At 48.9% G+C, this 16247-nt stretch overlaps 1 protein-coding gene across 1 annotated transcript in view; it reads left to right on the forward strand.

The window, feature by feature from the left end:
- The first annotated feature begins 453 nt into the window (after positions 1-453).
- HID1 (HID1 domain containing) overlaps positions 454-16247 on the forward strand; it is a 38079-nt gene continuing 22285 nt past the window's right edge. Inside the window, exons 1-3 of the mRNA XM_064151076.1 lie at positions 454-666; positions 9249-9398; positions 11855-12025. Coding sequence (XP_064007146.1) covers positions 601-666; positions 9249-9398; positions 11855-12025 — 387 coding nt within the window. The 5' untranslated portion in view covers positions 454-600. The remainder of the gene's footprint in view (positions 667-9248; positions 9399-11854; positions 12026-16247) is intronic.

Genomic DNA, 16247 nt, shown 5'->3' on the forward strand with positions numbered 1-16247 from the left:
GGTGACGAGACCGAGCTGACATGGAGCTTGTGCCTGAGAGCAGCAGAGCAAAGGAGCTTCAGGAGACGAAGGTTCTGGGCGGAGGCGGGGGGGAGAGAGCCTAGGCCAGAGGGGATAACGAGGAGGGGCTGGAGGAGGAGGGTGAAGGTGAAGGAAGAAAAGCCGTGCAGAGCAGAAGAGGGAGGACGCAGGAGGAACCCGGCCATAGGGAGCGAAGTGTGGGCAGCAAGGGGATGGCGGGGAGGGAAGGGGCTGCCAGGAGGTGGATGAGAGAGGAGGAGTGAGATGGGGAAGGAAGAGCGGTTGGAAGGAGGAGGAGGAGGAAGGCGCCGGCGGAGCGGGATGGAGCGATGGCTGAGGAGGAGGAGGAGCCGCAGCCGCGGGCGGAGGAGGGGCCAGAGGGCCGGGACCTGCGAGCCCGGGTTTGACAGGAGGGAGGGAGGGAGAGAAGCGGTGAGATAGCGAGAGCCGCCGGCACGGGGAAAGGGGATGGCGGCAGCGGCGGTTCGAGGAGGGGGGGCGGGATCGGCGGCGTGAGGGGACGGCACTGCCCGGCACTGCCCGCCGCGGCTGGCAGGCCCCGCCGGCCCGGGCTGCACCATGGGCAGCGCTGACTCCAAGCTCAACTTCAGGAAAGCGGTGATCCAGCTCACCACCAAGACCCAGGTGAGGGGCCGCCATGTCGGGCGGTGGGTGAGGAGGGGGGGGGGCCGCCATCTCGGGAGCCTCCCGTGTGCCCCGAGGCGCGGCCTCCGCCGGCTGACAGGTAGCCGGTGCCGCTCGCAGGCAGCCGGGGAGGGAGCTGCCATGGCCCTCTCCCCCGGCCCTGCCCCGCCCCGCCCCGAAACACCCCCGGTGCGGAGAGAAGGGGCCGCCGGGGTGGGTTGCTGCCCCCGCGCCCGTCGCCGGTGAGCAGGGCCTTGTACGTAGGGACAGAGCTGCACCGCGCTGGGGCCAAGGTGACAGCACCGCCGGGGCTGGCTGCGGTCCGAGCTCTCACGGTGAGGCCTTGCATGAAGGTTGAGGAGCAGATGTGTGTCGGGGGGGACCTGGAGAAGATGATCCTCCCCGCTCCATGTCACTGCTCTCTGGAGGGGCAGGAGTAACGCCGTAAGGCCGTGCTCTGCCTCGGGGCACCAGCTGGTTCTTGGGGACAGCCATCAGCTCTGGCAGGGCCGTGCCTGTGCTACAGCTCTTGTTGCTTCTGACATCTTGTGCTTTAGTACACAGCGTCCTGTGGCAGCCATAAAGGATGCCCACAGCTTCCAGTGTATTCAGCTGCAGGTTTACATCACCACAAGGTTTGCCAGTCCCCCCTTTTCTGTAGCTCTTCTTTTTGTTTCCCTGTACAAATGGTGGACCACCTTGCCCTGTTTCTGGCTAACAGCTGATTGAAGGGGCTGGTGGCTTGTTGGGAGAGCTTTCTGCACCAGAAGCAGCTTCCCTCTGTGGCTTGTGAAATGATGATTTATTTCTGCAGGCTGTAGAGGAGAAGGAATGGATGGAAAGGCAGGACTGAGTATAGGGAGTGTGGTTGCCTAGAGGCCCGACAGGTGTTGTACATGTCCTAGGACTTAGCTTATTTTTTGTCTTAAGTTGAGAGCCTGCTAGCAAACTGGCAGAGAATTGGTAGGCTGTCCAGCTGTCTAAGAGGAATTTTGCTCTAGTGGAGAAATTCCATCTCTGGTTCTTCTGCTGTGCAATGGAGAACTGCTGTTATGGTCCAGGTTTGGCAGCAAGGGAATAACAGCTGCTAGGAAAACTTGGGGGTGATGGCAGAAAGATATTTAATGATGGGGAGTGAATTCAGAAGAAAAGAATCTGGATGTAAAGGGCAGTAGAAGATGTGTGAAAACTCAAGAAACAAAGGCTAGGACTGGGAAATGACTCACAGATAGGAAGACTGGAAGAGCTTTTAAAAAAACATATTTATACTTTCTAAAGCAGTATAATTTCTGAATAGCTTTTGTGAACATGTTCTTAAAAACCTCCAATTGTGGCTGTTCCACAACATCCCTAGGCAAAATCAGACATGGATGAATTAATATTTTAAGGGATTCTTCCAAAGTCTGTTCTGGGTGCCAAGTTGCAAAGAGTGCCTTCAGCTTTGGACCAGCCTTCCTCCACTGGGAAATGTGCTTATAAAGTGAGGAAGGGGGGTAGGGTGGGAAATCAAGCTCATGGGGGTCTTCTCAGTCTGCTGTTCACAAAGAGAATCCTGTATGAGGCAATCCTTCATATCACCAGCCAAGAAGAGAGTATTTCCCTCCCCTGGTTTATCGACATGTGTAATGAAAGAAGGTTCACTGGGGCCCCGGATAAAGGAAGGAGAAAAAGCTTCATTCTTGGCTGGATTCATTTCACGTCAGCGTGGTCTAGGTGAGACTAACTGCCATGTGGAAAAAGGGTGGGGTGTGGGCGCTCCCATATTGACATACCATAGAAGGGCACCAGTGTTTGCTTGTGCAGGATGTGTGACTGGACTCTCCTGGAGCCTGCTGAGCTCCCACCAGCAGCAGCCTCCACTTAACCTCCTGGTCCAGGAGATCCTGGGTTCCAAACCAGGTTACAGTAATGGGCAGAGTCAGATCTTTCAAAGCTATTAGCTTGAAATATGCCTTGCTTTCTTAGCAGTGTGTCTCCTTTTTCTTTGCAGACTTTTTCTTTAGATAGCTGGACAAACATTTCTGTCAAATCATTGGTAATATGAAACTGTGAGCTTAGCAGTGCTCTATGCAGTGTTTCCTCAGTGCTGGTGGGAAGAAGTAGTGGAGCAGAAAGCATTGTTCATTCACTGGTGAAGGTTTGGAGTTGGCATTGAAGTTAAATCTTTCTTTAAATTAAGTTCTTATGATCTCCAGGCTTTCAGTAATTAAAAAATGTGAGTGTTCTTGTGTGAACACTTAAAAAAAATGAAATAAATCTGTAAAGAACATAACACTTAAATGCTTGTGGCACATATGGAGCCAAGCACTGGAAGACTAAACCAAGTCTGGACGCAAATGAAATGGACTTAATTTATTTTATTTTTATTGCCAAAGAGAAACTCTGAAGGCATAACAGTATTAAAAAAGGAAAATCACTTCAGAATGATTTCAGTGGTTTAAAAAAAAAAAAGGGCAGTAGTACCAGAAGGAAGGAATTAATCTTATGCTACAGATGTATATTTATAATCACACATGGAGAAACAGGCTTTGGGGGTTTTATGACACACATATATTGCATTATGCTGTGCACCTTTAAATTGATAGGGCCTTTAATAATAAAACAGATGTGCTTTCTCCCCAAATTGCCCATAAAAATGCTCTCTGCTTAACAGGAAAAGGAAGGTTGTGAGTATGACAGCTAGTCAGTGGCAAAGCAGGGAACTGAAGCTGGGAGTCCCAACGGCTGGGGACACTCTTTGTTTTCTCAGCCTGTTGGTGATTAACTGTAAGCAACTGACTGGAAGATAAGACATTTTAATCTTGTGAACTGGTTTGTTAGATTTTCCTGCTGCTGTGCCTTTGCTGTTAAAGAGACAAGAAGGATCAAACACTAGGGACAAACTTGGTGTGGAAATGAAGCAGCTTGGTGTGGAAATGAAGCAGCTTGGTGTGGAAATGAAGCAGCACAGCAGGCTGTGAATTTGAGCCTGATAAAAGCATGCCTGGTGCTTGGAGAGAGGTTGGTTTCTAGGAGCCTGTTGCTGGTAGTATTCAAGCTGGACTTGAGTGTCCAAATGTATCAAGTTGATCAAAAGCAAAGTTGTCTTAAAAGCAAAGCTGTAGCTAGCACTTCACACAGCTGACTTTTGTCCTAGACTGTTCCTGCCAGACTTCTACAAATCCCATTTTCCAGTTCCTTTGCACCACTGTCTGTGGAAGCAGAGAACTAGCAGGAGACTCGTGTGGACTCTGTCCTTGATTTTGCTCTGCTGATTGCAAAGATCCTATGGAAAAAAATTACTTAGTGCTCTGAAATCTGCATGGAGCTTCTGTCCTTGGCAGCAGGGATGAAATCTTGCTAGTTATTAATGTTGTGAAAGATCTGTCCTCGGGCCTTCCTTTTGCACAGTGGCTCAAACAGCTGTCACAAAGGTGTGTGAGTTGCCTTGTGCTAATTTGTTGGCCCAGCAGGGTTGCCTGATTACCTAGAGCTCTATCAAGTGCTGCATGAGTGGCTTTTTGGTCACTGATGCTCCATAGTTCTGGCTTGTTTAGGGTGGAAAGGAGCATGCCATAGTTGCATATTATCTGAGCCAGAAACCTTGGTCAGGGATTCTGCTGTCCAATCTCTGCTTCAGGCACCTCACTGATAGGATGATTGGTTGATGTGTTGGCAAAAAGAGAATACAATGATTTGGATTAGTGTTTGCTTGCCCCCTTGATTGTCTGCTGGTGGTTTGCAGCAACTTCAAAACTGGTTTAAGGACAATCCTCCAGCAGGGACTTGTTGGAGGAGTTGTTTGGAACAGGCATTTGCTGCAAAGGTCTGAGTGCTGAGAGCTCTTGGTTGGGAGGTGGGTGCAGGCACTCACCCTGCCTGAGTTTATGAGGGATTTTGTCTGAAAGAGAAAGCAGAGGTGGTGCGGGGGCAGCAATGAATGGGGGTAGGCTGAGCCTTGGGAGCTTTTCCTGTTTATGGGACACGGTCAGCTCCACTCTCTTTTCCTGTTCTCCATGATGTATCCTGTTTGCCGGGGATTGCCTGCTCGAGGCTGTGATTCTCTAATCAGTAACTGGCAAGGTGCTTGCAAACTGAACACCTTCCTCTTCTGACTCCCACAAGATGTATGGTGTGCTTTAAAGAACCTGAAACCAGATGTTTGTAACTATTGGGAAAGAAAAGCTGCAGGTGTCTGGTAGGACTGGTTCTACCCTCAGTGGCCAGCATGCAGGTAGGCAGGAGGTCTTACACCTTGCTCAGGGGAACTGAAGGCAAAAATCTTCCTCTTTGGCCACTCAGAGATGTCACATCGCCTTGGCTCTGCCCACTGTGTTATCAGCCACTGCTGTGTGCTACAGTCAGCTCCCTAATGTGGAGACCTTGGTTCAGGCAGCAGCTTCTCTCCTTGCTAGTTACCTCTGTACCTTCAGCAGTCTCTGTGACAGGTTGCATGGAAAATCTTTTGCTCTCCAGGTGTTTCCAGCCAGTCATGTTTGCAGAGTCGAGCTGAGCTGCTGATCCCTTACTTCTGGCAACAATGAAGTTCTCATTCTCATTGCACTGCTGGTGCAGGTCTGGTTCTCTGCTCAGTGCTGGAAAATATAACTTCTTCCATACCTGTGCTGCAGCTCTCTTTGCAAAAGAGGACATATCTGTGCTGGTCTGGAGGATCCAGGCTGTCCCTAGCTAGTGACAGTTCAGCTCCTTGTGATCTATTAAAAGCACGGCCAGGGCTCGCTGTGGTGCTGTGGGCTTTGTTGCTGCAGCATGTGTTGTACCAACACTTGTTACTTAAGCTTGACATTTCGAAGTGAAAATACTCATGGCTGGTGAACAAGACTGTTCTAGGTCTCTGTGTTTCCCTTCTCTGTAAGCTAGATATGGGCTGCTGGGTGAGCTCAGCATGAGGAAATGCATATTTAGATCCCCAGAGATGCTGTGTGCAGAACACAATCAGCTTAAAACCATCCAGTAATGTTCTACCAAAGAGATTAATATTATGTGGATCGAGTGGCTTCATGATGCCAGACTGTTAATTAAAAGAGGGGGGCTGTGGGTGAGTCAGTACTGAATCCCTGCCCCAGGATTGTACAGGGGATACCATCTGTTGATGAGGAGCTGCCTTGCTGCAGCTATGGAAAATGAAAGAAATGGTGTTTTAGTGTAATCTGCTTTTCAAGATGGCAGCAGTGACACTGATGTAGCTGCAGCACCCAACGTTGCAGCTTGGGTAATTACTGCTTCTTTACCTCCCTGTCGTTTCAGTCAGAGCCCATGTTCTTCCACCCATTGTAGCTGTTGTGCTACCATCTGTAAAATAGTGTCTGTGTTCAGCCTCTGAGGGGGCCTGGGGCTAGCGGGAGGTAAAGAAAAGGGATCTGTGTCTGCTGGAGGGAAATGGTTTTCTGCTTCCCCTCTGGATGAGAGTGAAGCCATTATTTATGCATGATCTCCAATTAGCAGCAATTGCTGCTCCTTGTTGTTGGTGGGAGTGGCTGTGGCAGGCGGCCAGGAGGTAGATGTGGCAAATTATACATGTGGTTGTGGTAAAATGGTTTGAAAGGTGGTGGAGGAAGTGTAGGATGTTCCCTGCATCACATAGCTTCAGTTTCCAAATACTTGGCTCTTTTGGAGGAGTGCAATTTAGAGATGCAATTGGCAAAGCAGCTTTGCTTTCAATTAAGCATTTCATGTCCAGGTTACATAGGCCACAGCTCCTTCATGTGCTCAGGAAGCTGAATATCAGGCTGTAAACCTTTGGCTGCTCTGAAGATGCCCTTTTGAGGAACTGTGGCCTTGAGCCATTTGGAAAACATTGCCCTTTCCATGGGAAGAGTTTGGTGAGAACTTAATTTGGTGGCCAGGTACTGAAATGAAGAGGATTTCCGTACTAGAACAGAGTTTAAGAAGGTGCTTAAACATGTGGGGTGTTTCAGGGTTTGTTTTTAGAGACTGGAAAGTTGCTTGTGCTGATTCACTGCATGTCTGGAAGGACCAGCAGAAGCAATAAGCAACCTCTGGAGCGTTAAGGCAGAGAGCTGCAGGGCAGTAACCTGTTATACTGGTTATAACTGGTATATCAGTTTGTTGGAGGCCAGCCTGCCTGCCCCTCTCACTTTTTGGTGGTGATGGTGGCACCTCACCTGCTCACAGACTGTGCTGTGGGCTCTGAAAGTGGTAGCAAAGAGAAGCAGACAGCATTTCTGAGTGAGCTGTTTTCCCAGAGCTCCAATGTGGCTGTGTTTAGCAACAGCACTGAGCTGGAAGCTTTCTGCCTCCTGCAGCAGAGCTGGGAGTGGGCAGGAACAGCTGAAGTTAAACACAGGTTCAGATTTTTGTCTCTTTCTCATCTGGCATGGCAGACCCACCCATGGCACTGATGACTGCAGCTAGCAAGAGCTACTATTTGCCCTGGAAGGAGGGCACGTCGCAGGCAGGAGGCTTCCCCTTGCCCCAAGCCAAGGGTTGCTCAGATTGTTCTGCTGATGCCTTGGCACAGCTGGGAAAACTGCCTGGGAAAAGTTTCCATTTTCCTCTTCTGGCTAGAAGGAAGGGGAACCCATCCATCTCTTTCACACTTCCAAAATAAATAGGCCTTTATCTCACCCCCTGTGGCAGGGCCAGTGGGCTAGAGGAGCACTCCCAGCCTTGTTTGGACAATGCCAATCTCTGGGCAAGTATAACCCCTCCCTGCCTGTGGTGGTGGAGGTTGGGACTAGATGATCTTGAAGGTCTCTTCCAACCCAGGCCATTCTGTGCTTATCATTTAGATGTGGAGAGCTGTGCTCACTTTTAGACTGCTGTCTTGGGTTCAAATGCAAGTTCCCAGAGACTCTTATAAATTTGGTAGACCCAATGACAATTTATAGAATTTATAGAGTTTATAGAGTGCCCTCCCCTCCTCCCCCTCCTTTCCCCAAAAGACAGGGGGAGAGAGATAAGGTAGGGACACCCCAATAAATCAATCTCACTCGATTTGGAAGTTAAAAAGGAAAAGTTTAACAATAACTTAGAAAAAGGGATTGGAGGTAGGGGAGTTTACAAAGGATAAGGAAGGGAAAACAGCCAAAATACAAAACAGGGATGGATACAACCCGAGTGTGTGATGGTGTCTCTGCCTCGTGGCTGGTATGCAGTATCAGTGTGTGTGTGATCATGAACGCAGGTAGAGGAGAAACGAGCAAGAGAGTGAGGAGCAGGAAGTGCTCCTCTTTTATACCGCAGGAAGTGGGGGGAGTGGGCTAACCATCACCTGGAGTGTGGCCCACCCCTGAGGAGGGGCCAAGACCCCTAGGGTCAGGTTCAGGGTCACTCCCCCAGGAGTGTTAACCCTATACAACTGCCTAAAAAGTTATCTTTGCTGGGTATTCAGAGCTCCCAGGCTTTGGCTGGCTGAGATGTTGTGTAATGGAGATGTGTTCTTGTTAGGCAAACAGTGCTGGCGTTTTCACCTCCTGAGGAGCAGCACGTCATCAGAGTGCTTTGCTTCTGCAGCTTCCCTGTGTGTCCGAGTATCTGCTTCACCCTGAGTGACCAGCACTGGTCTCTGGCTCTGCAAAGCCAAAAAGGGAAAGCATGGTCCAGTCTGCTGTGTTCCTGTGTTCAGCCACATATAAGGTAGTTGTTGTTTTGATTTCTAAGTGGGTGCCATGCTGGCAGGAAGAAACTGGAGGAGACAGCACTGACACTCTGCAAACAGCTTATGGCCAACATCACTTGCAGTGGGATTCCAGGGTGGGGTCGAGGAGAATACTTATTCTCTCACTGTGAGAAGGGGGCAACAGTGCTGGCAAAAGAGGGAGGAGGTTGTCTGCACCTTCAGAGCCAGAAAAGGTAATGGGAAGAGCTGTGTTCCCAGGCATGAGGAAGAGGGTGGGCTTCACAGGCCATAGATCTGAAATGGATTGCTTTTTCACAGTATCACAGTATCATCAGGGTTGGAAGAGACCTCACAGATCATCAAGTCCAACCCTTTACCACAGAGCTCAAGGCAGCCTCCTTCCATATTCCTCTTTGAACTGCACACTTAGTGCTTTCTAAGAACAAAGCCTTGGCAACAACAAGATGCACTGAGTCCAGTTCCCCATAAATACTTGATTTGGAAAGATCAATTCTGTTGCATCTGTAAGTGCTTTGAGGTGGGTCTCTCAGATCTGTGGGTTTGTTTGTGCCCTGATGTGAGATGTCCCTGATTGCTTCCTTGAACTTGTTTGCAATAAAAGTAGTCACAGTGCCTGCTCAAGACATCCTTGGATTGTTCTGAAGGTGGCAGAGCTCATGGGAGCAGCCTGGCCCATGTCTATTGGTGAAGATGCTACAATACAGACAAACAGGAGGGCTCATGTGCATTGGATTCCATTGGAGACTTGTGGAGTCTGGACACATAAATGTCGAGCTGCTCTCCCTCTTGCTGAGGGAATGCTTTGGGAAGTCAGATTGGTCAAAGCCCTGGCAGTGAAGAGGCTGAGGTACAAAATCAGTGCTAGTTTTATTTAACCTCCTCTGTGGCTCATCCCATGCCCAAGGCAGGTGTAAACACTGATGTTTGGACCTCATAAAGTGGTAGTTCTGCATTTGTAACCGTGTTTGTCTCTCCACAGCCTGTGGAGGCAACAGATGATGCCTTTTGGGACCAGTTCTGGGCAGACACAGCCACCTCAGTGCAGGATGTCTTTGCCCTGGTACCAGCTGCAGAGATCCGAGCAGTGAGAGAAGAATCGCCTTCAAACTTGGCCACTCTGTGCTATAAGGTGAGGCTGGGGCTGTCTGCTCCTTGGTGCTGTGCTAGCAGGGGGGTATTCCTGCTCAGTAGCCCATTGGCTTCCAAAGGGAGACAGGTACCATATTATTTCTTTGTACTATGTGATGGCCTTGCTTGTCCCTCTTCACTCCTGATGGGAAATCTCAGTCATTCCTTTCATGGTTTAGCACAGACCACAGCTGCTACTTGCTAACTTGAGAGCTTTTTTGTTTTCTCTTCTCCCCTTCTTTTGTTTCGCTCTGCTCTTTTGGGTCTTGCTGCTGTATAAACTGCTTCCTGTTTTAGGGGGCTTTGTACCAAGGCTGCATATTTGTATTGAGGCTGGTACATCCAATTCCTTGTCTGCACCTAATTGGTCCCCACCATACATCAGTCAGGCTTCAGACTGAGAGGTGCCAGAGGGATGTGGAGATTGTCACTGTACAAAAGCCTGGATGAAGTTTGAGGGAGATCTTAGGACTTTTGTTTCTCTTGTTCCTTCTGCTGTGACATCTGAACATCCCTGATGCTGCTTCTGGTATTACCACATTCTTGTGTGGAGCACAAGGAACATTGGCTCGCATTTCTTGCTCTGCCAGGCTTGGCAAATGGTCAAGCTGGTGAGCAACAGCCTGAGGCTTATTCTGCTTGGGAAAGTGCAGGTGTTAATGCTCCTGGTTTGAGCTGTGCTAAGAATAGCCTTGAATTTGTATATTGGGAATGTCTGGAATGGCATTCCCCCAGTTTTAAATGGTTGTTGCCATCCTGTTTTTCATTTGTGCTCTACTAAATGTGAGTGAGACCACCTGAATCATGCTGAAGGTTACCTCTGAGTGGGAATTGTCTCTCACACAGATGACTGTAGTGGATACTGAAGAAAGAAGACAAAAAGGAGGAAAAATTGAATAATTCTTCCATATGCTGTCTCCTGGGTTCTGGCAATCAGCAGCTTGGGGATCCAGAATTGCTGAGGAGACCTGTACTGACCACATAGCTTTGTGTCCTTTTTCCTCCAAGACCAAGTCTAAAGTATAGGCTACTGGAAAAAGATGTATTGGGACACCTGGTGACTGCAGGACTGTTTGTCCAGGAGCTGTAGATCTTGGGATATCAGGGCTAGAGGAGCCTGCAGTGGTTCTTCCAGACTGAGAGCCCTGCCCGTGCCAAGCACAGTGAGCCACTGGAGTAAGCAATGCTGCACGTCCCTTGAGAGCATGACAGCATGGCTGAAATGTTATTTGCAGCCATGGCTGCAGACTCAGTGTTCAGCCACAAATGTGCCTGAAAGAATGGCTAAGCTCAGTCACAGAGCAGTGTGTGGACTGGGACTGCATGAACAGTGTTTAAATGGCTGTTAATGCAGTGACGCAGGCAGGCAGAGGCAGTGACCCAGACAGTCTGCTGTGGGAATAAGCAGGGCACATGACCTCATGAATTAAAAAGCAGCAAGGTGAATCCTTGGAAAATGCTTTGGCTTTCATTTCCCCTGTTTCCCCTTGGGATCAGGGAATTACAACAAGTGGGTGCAGCTGATGGGGGAAGGGGCTTCCCATTTCTGCCTGTGGCTTGAACCTCCTGAAAGATATTAGGATCTACTAGCTATTAGAAATAAATTCTTTTGCAGTGAGGGTGCTGGGACACAGGAACAGGTGGGCTAAGGAGGTCATGTGTGCCCCCTTCCTGGAGGTGTCCAAAGCCAGACTGGATGAGGCCTCGAGCAGCCTGGTCTAATGGAAGGTGTCCCTGGCTATGGCAGGGGAGTTGGAACTGGATGATCTTTGAGGTCCCTTTCAACTCAAACCATTCCATAAATCTATGGAAGAGGGGCTGAGGTAACTGCCTGGCAGGACTCTCATCCTGCCCTGGACAACCCAGGGTTTGTTTCCAGTGTCAGCAGTGACTGGGTGGGCTGCAGAGGCTCAGGCCAGAAGTTCTTTCCAGAGCTGTAGCCCTCTTCACAGGGTCACTTAATAGTCCCACTTAATAGCTCCCACCTCGTGAGCCAGGTGAGGTCCTGCTGTAACCACCACAGCACAGTGGGATCTGTCAGACTGTATGTGTCTGTGTAGGCTTCCCCTGCCAGCACCTCACACCTTGCAGCACAGTGCTGCTGCTTTGCTTCTGTCTGATTAATCTGATCTGCTCTGTGCAGTGTGTGCTGTCACAGAGCAGTGCTGGCAAGAGCCTCCTGGTGCTGGAGCTGGCAGTCTCACATGGCACAGCACGTGTGCTGCACAGATTTGGCCTGACATGTGAAGTCTCTTGCACTGGGACTGTAGAAATTGAGGTAGGTCTGTTACTAACCCTGTTTCTGTGGTGTTTCAAACAGCAGCAGCACCTGTACCATTGAACTCGGAGACAATGAGCTCTAAGAACTTCTCATGACTTTGTGTGAGGGTGTCACCAGCAGGACAGACCTGCCCATCTCTTGCTAACTTATGCCATGCTTGGTTTTGTTTCCTTCAGGCTGTGGAGAAGCTGGTGCAGGGAGCAGAGAGTGGCTGCCACACGGAGAAGGAGAGGCAAATCGTCTTGAACTGCTGCCGGCTTCTCACCCGTATCCTGCCTTACATCTTTGAGGACCCAGACTGGAGAGGTTTCTTCTGGTCAACTGTCCCTGGGGCTGGCCGAGGAGGGGTCTGTCTCTTGAGACTTGTTCTTTCTGGAGGGTGAAAGGGAGGCTGAGGTGGAGACTTTCTGTACTTTTGGGGGCAACTTTATTCCAGTCATTTCTTGTTCAATCAGCGATTAGGTGACACCTTCTAAATGCTTTTCCTTTCTTTGATCCTTGCTGCTCTTCTTCTCCCCCTCAGCTGTTTTGTTTATCACAGGTTGCTGCATCATCTGAATATTTCACTTGGGTGTGTAGCTGTAGGAGAGCACTGATGTGTGAGGGAAGGCTTTTCCAGTATACCTGAAGGTGTGAATCAAAGTGAACGTGAGAGTGGTACTAAAGGTTGTGTGACTTTCTTAAACCAAAATGGCCTTTTTTCATTATCTAAAGTCGACTCAAGAGTGAAGTCAAGCTGAAATAGGATGTCACTGCCACTGACCTTACAGTGTCACATTTAATGGTGCCAGAGAAGCTCTTGACATCATAACTTGATACCCTGCTTCTGAGATGAGTTGAGCAGTTTTAACCAGGGGCCTAGTCTGAGAGGTGAAGCCCATAATTGAGCAGGAGTGGTTGAAGAATTAGGGTTAAATAATTAAGGATAAAGAGCTAGGTACTGGTTCTGGCTGTTAGTGATGTGTATAACCTCAGGGGAGTCTCTGAACCTCCCTACATTTCTCTCTCTGGAGAGCAGGCACAATATTCCTCTTCTGTGTCTCAGAGGAATGGAGTGAAAGTGCTTTAGGATCTCCTGTAAATGGAATGAGCACTGCAAGCATAGTTGGGTTAGGCCAGCAATACACATTTGCCTGCTTGTTCCTTTAGCAGCTGCAGTTCTGTGCACACAGAGCACTCTGACGTGACTGTCTGAATCAGGTCAGCATTGGCTGTGCTCAAGCATGGCTTGCCCTGAGTGTTCAGGGTACTGCAGTAGGTTTGGGAAGGTTATGAAGGGTTGGCAGCGGTTGGTACAGTACAAACCCTGCACCTTGTGCTGTCTCTTTGTGTCACCTCTAATCTGTTTTGCCTGAGGCACTTGAAGGGGAAGTTCTGGATGGTGGAAAGGGAAGGCTTTGCTAGCCCTGCTGTGTTATGCAATCTGTGTGATTGGGAGGGTAGTGGTTTTCCATCCTTTCATCCCTGCAGGGGCTGGGAAGTTCTGGGGAAGCTTAACACAATGGAGGAGCTTGTTTTGGGAAGGAACACACAGGATGCTCAGTGTTCTGATTCAGCCTAGCTGCTGTTAGGGCTTTTCCCACCTCATTTAGCACCTGGAAGAGAGAGTTCCTGAGCCTCGGAGTAGTGGCATCACCCTGGTGTGATGCAGCCCAGTGCAGATATGCTGGGTTTGGAGGCCTTCTTGCTGTTGGGCCTCCTGAATGTCGGTTTGGCATGCTCCATCACTTAACCATGTGCAGAAGCAGCTATGAGGCTAACTGAGATGCCTGACAGGGGATTACAAATAAGGCCCTAAGTTTTTAGGGAAGGCTGCATCTAATCTGGGAGCAAAGGCTTTGTCTTGTGACTGATTTCTCCCTGGGAACTGGAAGGGAAGATGATATGCCTAGACTGTTAGTAAGCATGTGTGCCACTGTCCTTCACTTGTTCCAAGATGCAGTGATGGATGGCAGTGTTTGTGGAGGCTGGTGCCTACCTCCTGTAAGGCAGTCTGTATTATGTACAGATCTATAGGTTTGTGATGTGCTACCCAGTTTGGATGTGGCAGCACCCAGAGCCTGCAGGGACTTCTTGTGGCAGCTGAGGTGAAGTTAGCAAAGGTCATCCTTGGAAAAGAAATCTTTTTGGACCCTAATGGCTGCCATTTCATCTCTGAGTGAGAGCTCAGTGTGATGGTTTGGGGGTTACCCCGCCCCCCCCACACTTTTGAATTTGCCCCAGCTAACTCAGACGGCCTCTGGGAATATAGATGAAGCAATTTATTTACAGCTAGCAGAATTTACAAGCAGCTATTTACAATATATACAGTTATATACAATTATATACAGTTATATACAAAGGATAAACAATACAAAAGCACAACTCCCCTCCCAGAAACCTGAGTCCCCAGGAGGGGCTCTCAAACCACCCCAACACCTCCCCCCGGCCCTCTCAACCTTACCCCAGTTCTCAGGAAGAAGAGAGGTGCAGCCAAGAGGTTAGGGAGCAAGGTTAGTAGGAGCAGGGTTAATGAGATGTGACCAGGTCTAAGGCCAAAGCAAGAGTGAGAAACAAAATGGAGAAAAAGTCTTTCTTCTTCCCAAAGTTCTCAGCGTGACTGTGAGAGAAGTTGACATCAATTGTTTTTCATTTCACTGCCCGTTATCTAGTTCTGTTACCAAAACATTCTAGCTTGCTTCAAACTAGCACAATCCACCCCTGTCTACTTCGCTCAGAGTATCGCTGAGAATTATCCAATCTAATCTAAACCAATATTTACAATAAACCAATATATACAAGTTCAGTTCACACTTCAATCAGATGTAGGTGATTCAAAAGCTCAGAACAGGGACTCCCAGGTGACGTTGGGTTCGTGCTCACGTACTGTAGATTCTATCGTAGATTCTCTCAGTGTTGGGCGCCGATGTTACCTAGAACAGAAAACTCCTAACAGCTTGAATTTAAACTCTCTCAGCTAAGGTTAAATTTCTCTGTGGAATACACTGAATTTCACCATTCTCCTGCATTACCCAGTATGTATGACCAGGACCTTCAGCAGAAACCACCCCTCGGACAGGTTTCCCTTCGCCCGAAGGAGAAAATACCCAAACAGTTTTCCCTAACAGATTCTTCTCACGTACAACAGGAACTTTATCACCGTCTACTGTTTGGACCAAATCTGATTGTGCAGGTCCTGCTCTGTTTACTGAACCTCTACTATTTACCAACCAGGTAGCTTCTGCTAAATGTTTGTCCCAGTTTTTCAGAGTTCCACCCCCCATGGCTTTTAGGGTGGTTTTCAGCAAACCGTTGTAGCGTTCAATCTTCCCTGAAGCTGGTGCATAGTAGGGTATGTGATAGATCCATTCAATACCATGCTCTTTGGCCCAGTTTTTCACAAGATTGTTCTTGAAATGAGTACCATTGTCTGACTCAATTCTCTCTGGAGTTCCATGTCTCCACAAGATCTGTCTCTCCAAACCAACAATGGTGTTACGTGCAGTAGCATGTGGAACTGGATAGGTTTCCAACCATCCAGTGCTGGCTTCTACCATCGTTAGCACATACTGCTTGCCAGAACGAGATCGAGGTAAAGTGATGTAGTCAATCTGCCAGGCTTCACCATACTTGTACTTTGACCATCTCTCACCATACCATAAGGGCTTGATTCGCTTAGCCTGCTTAATAGCAGCACAAATGTCACAGTCATAGATGACTTGGGTGATAGCATCCATGGACAAGTCAATTGACCTATCACGAGCCCATCGGTATGTTCCATCTCTGCCTTGATGTCCAGATGAGTCATGGGCCCACCGAGCTAAGAACAGCTCACCTCGGTGTTTCCAATCAAGGTCAATGTCAAGTTCAGAGTTGGTATCAACTTGAGCAATCTTAGCAGCTTGGTCTGCCTTCTGGTTATGTTGATGTTCCTCAGTGGCTCTGCTCTTAGGCATGTGTGCATCTACGTGCCGCACCTTCACTGGAGTTCTCTCCAGCCGTGCATCAATGTCCTGCCATAGATCAGCACACCAAATAGGCTTTCCTTTCCTCTGCCAACCATTCTTCTTCCAGTCCTTCAGCCAACCCCATAGAGCATTGGCTACCATCCACGAGTCGGTGTAGAGGTAAAGGATAGGCCAATTCTCACGTTCAGCCACATCAAGAGCAAGTTGAACAGCTTTTACCTCAGCGAACTGACTGGATTCTCCTTCGCCATCTTTCGTTTCGGTAACTCTCCTGGTTGGACTCCAAACCGCTGACTTCCATATTCGTTTGTTCCCAACAAGACGACAGGAACCATCTGTGAACAAAGCATAGTTCTTCTCCTGATCAGAGAGATCACCATAGGGAGGAGCTTCCTCAGCACGAGTTATTTTCTCCTCTGGAGGTTTGGAACAGTCTGTGCCTTCCGGCCAGTTGGTGATCACCTCCACCAGACCAGGTCGGTCAAGATTACCCATTCGTGCTCGTTGGGTTATCAAAGCCATCCATTTAGACCAGGTTGCATCTGTGGCATGATGTGGTGATGAACCTTTGCCCTTGAACATCCAGTTAAGAACTGGCAGTCTAGGAGCTAAAAGCAATTGT

This window comes from Pogoniulus pusillus, chromosome 11, assembly GCF_015220805.1.
Source record: "Pogoniulus pusillus isolate bPogPus1 chromosome 11, bPogPus1.pri, whole genome shotgun sequence".
Classification (NCBI taxonomy): Eukaryota; Metazoa; Chordata; class Aves; order Piciformes; family Lybiidae; genus Pogoniulus; species Pogoniulus pusillus.